Here is a 10,000-nt window from a genome sequence, read left to right as displayed (position 1 = left end):
CAATTGATAATTACATAATTTTTTACTTCTCTTATGATTATTGATCATGAGATAAGACCAAGAGGGGTCGAATTCAGTCTGTAACTTTGCGAGAAATTAACAGTAACTGATGCTCGAATGCAAGAGTCAAAATTTACAAATTGGGAGTATGACTTTCGACAAAACTGGACAACTCAAAGTGCTGTTATCACTAAATCAAAACTATGAAAACATGTGAGATTCAAGATATTCTTCTGTTTGACATATTCATGAATAAAAATAACGGTTGACTTATTTCCTTAACACAATTAATGTAACAGTCAATAGCTGAATATCTGAAAAAGGAGTACAATCTACTTGTATCTACATGTACACAGTGAGTGAGGCATGACTTGTTATCTGCCTTATTGCTCTACAAGTACACTGTCCAATTTCACAAGTGTAGCTCATGTACTGTCCTATAAGCATTCAAAGTGGGCTATTTACTACTTATAAAAAAATCAAGTTTGAGGAATTTGTTGAAGATTTGATTGAAAGTTAACAAGATTAGTTATCACTAATTTTTAAAGCTGCTAACTTATACAAGAAAACCAAGTAGAGAAAAGGGAAACATTGATAAATAAATTAATAACCTTGTATAGCAGTGGTCAAGCTTATACTGATAAGATTTTATCTCCTCAGTTTCTGTTCATCATTGATTTTGCCTCACTCTTTTTTATGATCATCATCATTATGATATTTTTTCTTTCCATAAGGAGTGGTCATCAAAAAGGCATTTCAGAACCTAGGTGGCATTCCCTCCAAAGTTCCAAATTTTGTTGGACGGAAAGGTCAATGTTCCACAGTACTAGAAAAACTTTCGGCAAGTGATTCCTGTCAGATAGTCTCCATTACTGGACCTCCTGGTTTTGGAAAGTCTGCCGTGGCCATTCAAGTAGGACATGAACTAATAGCACAAGGGAAAACAAATGTGTATTATGTCTCCCTCAGGAGTTTGACATCCTTAAATGCAATGGTGAACTCCCTACTTGGAGCTCTTCAAATTTTGGCTGGGAGGCAGCCAATTCAGCAAGCCAAACACTGCCTTTGCACGTTAACAAAGCACTCTGTCATCATTCTGGACAATGCTGAAGACATGTTACTGCCCCAAGTGAAGGATGCATTTTGTAATTTTATTGGTACTGTTGCACAGACTGCTTCTCATGTGAAAATCCTGATTACATCACGTCAATCTATTACTTTCATCTCCGTTGAAATGTTTGAGCTCCGGCTAGATTCTCTTTGTCCAGATCATGCCAAAGAGTTGCTTCTGACGCTGGAGTCCAAAGTATCTGAAGAGGATGCAGAACAGCTAGCCAATCACTGTGGTGGAGTGCCACTTGTTTTGCGCACCACAGCAGCCCTATTGGCAAAAGGGGTAGATGCTAAAGCTCTGATCCATGAGTTCCAGATGAGCCCTGTGTCAACTCTAAAATCTTTCAGTCTCAATTCACTCAGCCATGAGCATCAACTATTTAACTGTCTCAGAATCTGCTTCAGCCGACTTGATCATGACCAGCAAGTTGCTATGATATCTCTTGCAGTTTTCCCAACAACATTCACTTTGGCTGATGCCCATTTTCTCCTCAAAGACCTGTCAGACTTCAAGTTGGGGATATTGCTTCAAAACCTTGTGGATAACTCCATGCTCCAATTTGATCACTTACTAAAGCAATATTACATGCACAGTATAATCCAGTCGTTTTGTCATGATCGTGTGAACCAAGAAGAAGATTTGTACCCAATTTACCAGTCAGCTAGGAAAGTGTTCAATATTCACTACTTGGGAAAGTTAAAGGAACTCTATGCAATTTTCCTGTCCAAAGATTGTTGCCAGGCTGTCCAGCTTTTCTTGATCAATCGTCTTAACATCAGGCAGGCCCTGAAAGACTCTGTAACTGATCCTGACCTGGATAAAATGTGTATTGACACTGCTGTTGAAGTAACTCCTTTCCTAGCGAAGGTGTTTAGAAAGGAGAAGTTTCTCTCAGTTTTTGGGATGTTTACAGAGGCCTGCAAAGCAAGTGATGATAAAAAGAGATATAGCGACTGCTTGACTTCTGAGGCATATTGTATCCTTTCGCACTGCGCCTGTCATCTGCCATGTCCATCAGCTGTTGCCAGATTTAAGGAGGCTGACAAGATACAGAAAGAAATTAAAGATAACTCTTCCCTTGTGCGTGCATTTTGCCTGAGTAAACTTGGCCGCTGCTTTGGACAACAGAAAGATTTGCATGAAGCCCTTCCACGCATAAAGGAAGCAATTGAGATCAGGAAGCAACACAAGGATAAGATTTTTGTTGCAGTGGGCTATAAAGACCTTGGAGGTAAAATAAATAGGCTGGTATGAATTTTAATATTGTGTAATAGTACACTGTACATGTTTCACTCCAATAATCTGTTAAGATTTCCTTAATAACAAAGGGCCAGTGCAGAAATTGAGTACATTGGAAGTTGTGATAATTGACCAATTGCCCTTGACTTCAGCAGCTACTGACAGTATACCTTCCTCCTTTGAATTTTTCCCTCACATTACATGCATCTCTTAATGAGTAAAACCATATTTTTACATCTACTTGTAGCTGCTTATGCATTCAATGATGCTCACCAAGAGGCTAACAAGTTCAGAGAAGAATACTCCCTTCCAGTGTATTTAGAGTCACTTGGAGATCATCCATTTACTGCTACCCTGATGGACGACATGGGCATATCATACCAGGCCCTTGGAAACTATGAAAGTGCAATTAAGTTCCTCCGTGAAGCACTGCGCATGAGGAATCAGTCACTGGGTGATCACCAAGAAACAGCACGTTCCTTCCACGGTCTTGGAAAGGTACATCATTTTACCCTTAAATTCCTATAACTGACCAAGATGGGATTTCTCCTTACAGTATCAATACAAGATCAAGCAGAAAAGTGATGAGAACAAAGTAAAATATTAATAAGGGATTGTTATTTGATGCAATATCAAGTTCTCCAAATTAACATCGTAAGACATCATAAGAATTGCATAGTAGATAGTAAGGAGAATTACTCTAGAGATCTTGGGAGTGAAAGGGTTAACATACAAGTATTAATTCCCCTTTGTCTTGCTAAATATGGTTAAATGGTTTCCAACAGGCCCTAGCTATGAAGGGAGAGCTGAACGAGGCTCTAGAAACTCTGAGAGGTGCACTTCGCATTCAAGACAAGGTTCTAGGGAACCACCAGGAAACAGTGCGCACACACAGAGAGATAGCTCATGTCCTCAAACAGCTTGGGCGGCATGATGAAGCCAAAGATGAAGAGCAGTTGGCTATGAAAAGATGGTCATCTATCGAGGAACCACAACCAGAGAAGTGATTTTTTTTAATCCACTGGGAAGAAAATTAACCTGTACCTGGTGCTTTAATAAGTCCAACCTTTTTGTTCATCGTGGATTGTACATAGTGAAGTGGTAAATATTGGGGCTTTTCAAGGCTCAGATTGTATAGAATTTTATCTTCAATGTAGGTTTAGAAAACAGTGACATTTTTACAATGATCATGACTAAATAATAATAATAACTAAATCAATAACTAAAAATTTTCAAAACTGAACTAAGACATTTGTTAAAACATTACTGTAGGCTCTAGTTTGTCTTTCAGGAAATAGTCCTAATTATGATATATTAAAGTTTACAAGGCAACCAGGTGGACAATCTAAGCAACAATCACAATTTAAAAACTGTGATGATGGTGGCTTACTACCTGACGCCTATTCACGCCTCATCAAAAAAGGGAAGCTAATTAGTTAGCATATAAAAGGACCTCTTGTTGCAGCATATAAGGACCATGCCTGATGAAGGCACTAGACAGGAGTGGTGAAAGGTTTGGTCTATGAATTAATTGACATTAATTAAATCTTTAAACCAGAGTAACATCAAACCATGTCTGAGTCCTAATTATGTGTAAAATTCAGCTGACATACATGAAGTATTTTAAAACAATTTTTTTAGAGCATTTTCAGTTTCAATTAGTAGTTCTAATGTTACATAAAGAGAAATTCCCATTACAAGGCATAGATGTACACATGCTTCTCCTACAGTGTTATTAAGTAAACAAAAGTAGAATATGAAGCTTGTGTGTGTAATTGAATAAGATTAAATTAATTTAGTAGTTGCAGCTGTACTGGTAATTCTTAAAGCTTGTTATATCTCCTCTTCTTTTCTTGTGAGATGTACATGTACATGTAGGTACATAGTGGGTTTTCTATATTCACACTGTATGAGGGTCTCCTCTGTTTTTAAAGACACACATAATTTTGGTATCACAGTATCTTAGACACTGAATCAAATCCAGTGAAAGAAATATCATATAATATTGTTTTAAAAAGATATAACTCCCTGAATGTCATTGCCTTTTAGTTAAGTATCTGTTGAATCTTATAAAATTTAGGACATATGAAATGAATAATAATATGCTGTATATCAGTCTAACATCCCTTCACCCCTCCCACCCCCATTAAGAAAAATTAATAGTTGCAGAACTTTCTGTGAACAACATTTTGTAATAAGATGGGAAGAAGAATAATATTTATTGAGGATTGGTTTTTCAGAAATATAATTTTAAGATTTTCAATTAACAAATTTTTGTGTTATATGCATTTTGTTTACGCCTGTGTTTTAATTTGTTATCTATTGTACATATCGTTAACTTTCATGGGTAGTAACATGATTTCGAGTGTAATTTGGTGTTCATAAACACTGGTAAATTTTTCAAAGACAACCAATTTACATGATCCATGTATTTATGAATAATATACGTGAAAAGAAATTATGCTTCTCTGATTGGCTGTAAGTAAGTGTAATTTTCATGTAACAGGAGTGCAAAGCTGTAATACTGAAAAGCCATTGTTAAAAAATCACCTTACTACATGGGCAAAAAAATGATGATTATTAAAATTTATGTCAGTAAGAACCACTTTTGAAATTGTATTTCTTCTTGTACTTGAAGTCAGCTTTCCCTAAGCTATCAGGCACCATTGACTAATGTAGCTTGGAATTATGTTGCCAATGGTGTCTTGGGCTGTCATAGCTATACAGTTATGGAATGGCAGCCAGTCATCAAGCCTTGGTCAGAGCCATCTTGATAGTAGTGCAGAACCTTGCAAAATTAAATAGAGCTCAGTTGAACCCTCTTTTCAGCTTACAGTACTTCCCATCCTTAGGGAAAAGGGCCAAGATTTGCTGATGTTCTGCTTTAATTCCTAAACTCTGGCAATTTTTTTTTCCACTTTTTACCCAAAAGGTAAACGTACCTGTTTCCTATGCCTCCTTAGAAAGATGAATCACTGTCACATATCTAGATTGTAAAGCTGTGTACCTGAAACATGTCCTAGTGAGATCTTTAATACAAGAAATGTTCTGGATTTGAAACAGTCTTTTTAAATTCATTTCCCATTTTTAGATAAATGAAATTCCTGCCTCTGCATCTACACATTGGCACTCAATAGTACCTATTTTAGGCGAAACGTCCTTCACGGCCTTTCTGTAAGGGTATACCCCAGAAATAATTGATTCTGCCAAACTTCGTGTGAGATAAATCATAGATATTTATTCTAAGTTAGCGAACTGTTTAGAATTTAACAACATTGAAAATTATACTATTCAGATATAGATATGAAGTTCCACTTCACTAATCCACATCTCTGCGGTCAAAATCTATGTTATTATACTTTAGGCATAACTTATTAAATGACAGCTTTCAAATAAAGTTTGACTACTTGAGCACTGATCGAAAGATTCGTCGACTCATTTGTGAATAATTTTTACGAATATCTTGCAAATTTCTCTCATTATCCTCCTGATTATGTACCGACTGACTCACAAACTCTTGATTATCAATAATGCTGAATTACCCTGTTATACGCCCCCACCGATGTAGCGCCACAGTTTTTATACGAAAGTACTCCCTTCATTCATAATTACACATACATTCAAGTTTGTTAGAAAATGTAGCCAGGTGTCAATTTCCGAGCTGTTCTGCGTGACTAGACTCACCCTCAACATTTTGTGGTGTCACGCGAATCGTTTTTTAATCACTTAGGTAACGTTTGCGTGGCTTGAGACGGGAAGTCTGTCAGACATGGCGCAGTCCACTCGACCGCCAAATATTTCGCTACCCCCTAGAAATAAAGCAGAGTTCGATACTTTCTTGGGTGAGATTGCTCGCGAAATAACAAAAGAAGAGTTGGACAAAATGAAATTTCTCTGTGCCAGACAATACAACAATAATAATTATTTGCCACGAGGAGAGCTCGATGCCATCGAAAGACAACATGAGTTTTTACGCTTCTTAAGCCAAGAAGAAAAAATCTGCCAAGAAGACGTGTCTTATTTGGTATGGCTTCTAAGAACCGTCGGATGCATCAAACTAGCCGATTCAATTGAAAAACATGGTAAGATTCTGGTTATGACCTGTGTGCAGATAGATTTGCTAAGATCGAATAAAACATTTATTGTTTTTCTTTATGAATGATGCGAATTGACAGATCTCGGATAAATTCTTGTCACGTCTTCGATAAAATCAAAGTTGATCTTGCTGTGAGCGCATGAAAGAAAGTTAACGATAAAGGTAAATGCGCCAAAATTGGCAATAGATTTCAGGTCGAAGAGTTTGCAGTTGCAAATTGCAGCAGCATCGAATGATGTTTGATTGGCAGTTAGGTTAGTAGATTTGAAACGGCGAGCATGCTTTGGTCGCTGCGTTTGTCACCGCTCTCAAAGAGAACGGTAATTAGATAACAGCTTAATATGTGACTAACACAGTCTATAGACTGTGCGATTTTACGCCACTATATATCTCCGTCGGTATAAATACATACTGTAAGATTTTAAGCCGTTAACTAACGGCGTAAAATCTCTCAGTACGCCGTTAACTAACGGCGTATTTTGGCTCAGTCGGTATAGGTACATAGAGTAAGATTTTACGCCTTCAACTGAAGGCATAATTTGGCTCAGTCGGTATATATACATATGTCGGATCAATACCAGTATCTGGGCCAAAGTAGCTATGTAACAGAGTTATTTAATTTTACGATTAAGCTATATATTTACTTTAAGATTTTACACAGGTAACTAATGGCGTAGTTTCATTCAGTTGGTACATTAACATGCTGTAGGATTTTACGTCGTTAACCAGCGGCGCTATTTCTTCCAATCGGTAATATACATACTGTAAGATTTTAAGCCGTTAACTAACAGCGTAAAATCGCTCAGTACGCCGTTAACTAACTCAGTCGATATATATACATACTACCTATCTTTAAAATCTGTCTGATGATCGCGTAAGCGTGAAACTCACTCAGAGTCACAGAAAAGTTATCTTAATGATTAGTTCAACCTTCAGATACACTATTTGCACGCCATTCCAAACAGCTGTAAAAACACAGATGTCCTTATAATATTTTCCTCTTAACCATTATCGAGTCTTATACTTAAAGAAATATTTTTTAGTCCAAGCCGAAAAGTATTTGACTTTAGATTTTGTCCGGTGTGTATCACTGTAACCTTGGGCCCATCGGTTAACGCAAAGTGTAGTCGCGTATTATGCGAACGCGTTATTGTGTGACAACAACACTGCAACGACTTGTTATGTCAATCGGTTAGATTTTAAAAAAAACTTAGCTTTCTAGACAAGATCTTTAGTAAAAAACAATTCTTTTTATTTCCAACATAGTTTATAAGGATCTCAAGGCGAATAAAGCAAGGTGAACATAGCCAATGACCAAAAAGACTTTAGACGCGAATGAGATAATAATTATTGTGTGACAACCATATAGCAACCATAGGGAACCACATGTTTTTTCAACTTTAAAGAATGATTTATTCATGATCGAGAACGTTTGATTTGCGATGAAATTTGATATATTATAAAGATCAAGTGAACATTTGAAAGCTATGTGTAATATTATAGGAAGAAGCAGGACGAGACAGATATAAATGTCAACAGAACGAGGTCTTTTAATTAAGATCGCGGATCTTTCTCCATGTGCTAGTCACGTGACATAAGTACACATAATACACAGGGATACCATACTACACTATGTACATTATGCAATTATTCTGCGTTTAATTTCGACATCTATGTAAATGCGTGACTTTCGAACTTGCGTGACATTTGCGTTACAGTTGGCCTTTGTGCCATTTGATTCCTTTAAATAGTTTTTCTCTCCCGCTTTCATTAATCGCCTGTTCATGTTCGGAGTGCATACAAAGTTAATTTATAAAGTGTGATTTCAAGCCACCGGCGTATAGGGACTGATATTTTACGAGATTGATTAAAGTTATATCCCTGTAATATATTCCCTGGATTTGGTTGGCATTTTTCTCCGGTCACGATTTTCTTGGTATTTCATCGAGCCTTGATGTTCGTTTGCCGCAACAGTAAAATATCACCAATTGACGCCTTTGGCTGGAATTAAAATTCGTTGAGGATGAGCGATAGTGGTAGTCGATCGCCTCGAGCTACAGTTCGAAAGATTCTCACATTGGAGAAGGAACAAGCAGAAGTTGAAATTCCGAATGAACTATGCGATTTAAGAGATCTTAGTTTAGACGAAGCCAATAGTCCTCGTGGCAGGAAACATGATCCTCCAAATTTGAGAGAACCGCACGAGCAGACTTTGACTGACAAAGGCAGAGCCTATCAATTGGAAATTCGCGCTTTAAAGAAACAAGAAGTGGAAAACAAATTGCGTAAACATGTTGGAAGAATTTACTCATTGCTCGACTCCCACCCGGGTACCGAAGAATTAGAAAAGGAAAGACAAATCCTGGATGTAATTAAAGAGGAACTTAACCAGGCATACCGATCGTATGACGAGTTACTTGATGATGAAAGCGCTAAAGGTGCCGCTTACCGATATTTCGATTTGTGCGATCGGGAGTTTATCGAATGTCGAGTGCGACTATCCGAAATCCTTCGTTCAGTCGAACAACGAGAGCATGAAAAATTCGAATCTAATAGGCAAGAAACTGAATCAAGCCGTTCTGGAAGATCAAGGGTTTCAGGTTCTTCAAGATCTTCTAGTTCGTCGGTCATGTCAAAGAGAGTAGAGGCGGCGACCAGAGCAGCGAAGCTAAAGGTCGAAATGAAGTACCTGGATCAGGAAACCAATTTAAGAAGAATTCAGCTGGAAAGGGAGATCGCCTTAGCAGATGCTGAAGAAGAAGCTATCAAATTGGTTATGAACGAAGAAGTGAAAAATGGCATAGTTCGCGAAGATATGAAATCTGATGAGGGATTCGAACGAAATTTCCGCGAAGCTAAATTCGATGTCGGAAAAACTGTCATGCACGAACCTTCATTGTTGAGACCGGAAGCACTTCCTTTCGCGCCGTTGACGCCGCCAATAAGACCAGCCGCTAGTCGAGTAAACAATTTCGCTCCAAAGCGAGACGAGCCGACAACACATCAAGAAGCGACTCTTAAACAAATAGTCAGTCTCCAAGCGAAACAAGCGGAATTAAGCGCTCTAATTGTCAACCAGCAAAGAGCTAGTACGCTTCCTTCTCAAGAACCGCCTGTCTTTAAAGGAAGTTATTTCGATTACCCGACATTTATAGCTGCCTTCGATGCCATGATAGAGAAGAAAGTTGACTCAGAAAAAGATAAACTGTATTTTTTGAGCAAGTATACTTCCGGCAAAGCCCACGAAGTCGTAAAAGGTTTCTTGACCTGGGATTCTGACCATGGTTATGAAGAAGCTCGTAAGCTCTTGGCTCAGCGCTTCGGCAACCCATTTCGAGTAGCGGAAGCTTATAAGGCTAAATTGCGAAATTGGCCGCAGATCGTCGAAGGAGATAGCTCCGGTCTTCAAGATCTCTCTGATTTTCTTGTCCGTTGTGAAGGAGCCATGCAGTCCATGAAGTACATGGAAGATCTAAATTCAACAAGGTTACTACAGGAAGTAAGCACAAAACTACCCTTCAAGTCAGGCTCCAGGTGGTGTCGCCAAGTAC

At 38.0% G+C, this 10,000-nt stretch overlaps 2 protein-coding genes across 2 annotated transcripts in view; both read left to right on the top strand.

Moving 5' to 3' along the window:
- LOC113686703 (uncharacterized) overlaps positions 1-4,958 on the top strand; it is a 7,270-nt gene extending 2,312 nt beyond the window's left edge. The window contains exons 2-4 of the mRNA XM_027204353.2: positions 735-2,345; positions 2,601-2,851; positions 3,139-4,958. Coding sequence (XP_027060154.2) covers positions 735-2,345; positions 2,601-2,851; positions 3,139-3,360 — 2,084 coding nt within the window. The 3' untranslated portion in view covers positions 3,361-4,958. The remainder of the gene's footprint in view (positions 1-734; positions 2,346-2,600; positions 2,852-3,138) is intronic.
- A 959-nt stretch (positions 4,959-5,917) lies between these two features.
- Positions 5,918-10,000, top strand: part of LOC149047420 (uncharacterized) — a 15,666-nt gene continuing 11,583 nt past the window's right edge. Inside the window, exon 1 of the mRNA XM_089204109.1 lies at positions 5,918-6,435. Within this exon, the coding sequence (XP_089060235.1) occupies positions 6,123-6,435 (313 nt within the window). The 5' untranslated portion in view covers positions 5,918-6,122. The remainder of the gene's footprint in view (positions 6,436-10,000) is intronic.

Source organism: Pocillopora damicornis, chromosome 4, assembly GCF_964200805.1.
Source record: "Pocillopora damicornis chromosome 4, jaPocDami1.2, whole genome shotgun sequence".
Classification (NCBI taxonomy): domain Eukaryota; kingdom Metazoa; phylum Cnidaria; class Anthozoa; order Scleractinia; family Pocilloporidae; genus Pocillopora; species Pocillopora damicornis.
The sequence above is the reverse complement of the archived record's forward strand: the minus strand, read 5'-3'. Positions and strand labels throughout refer to the sequence as shown.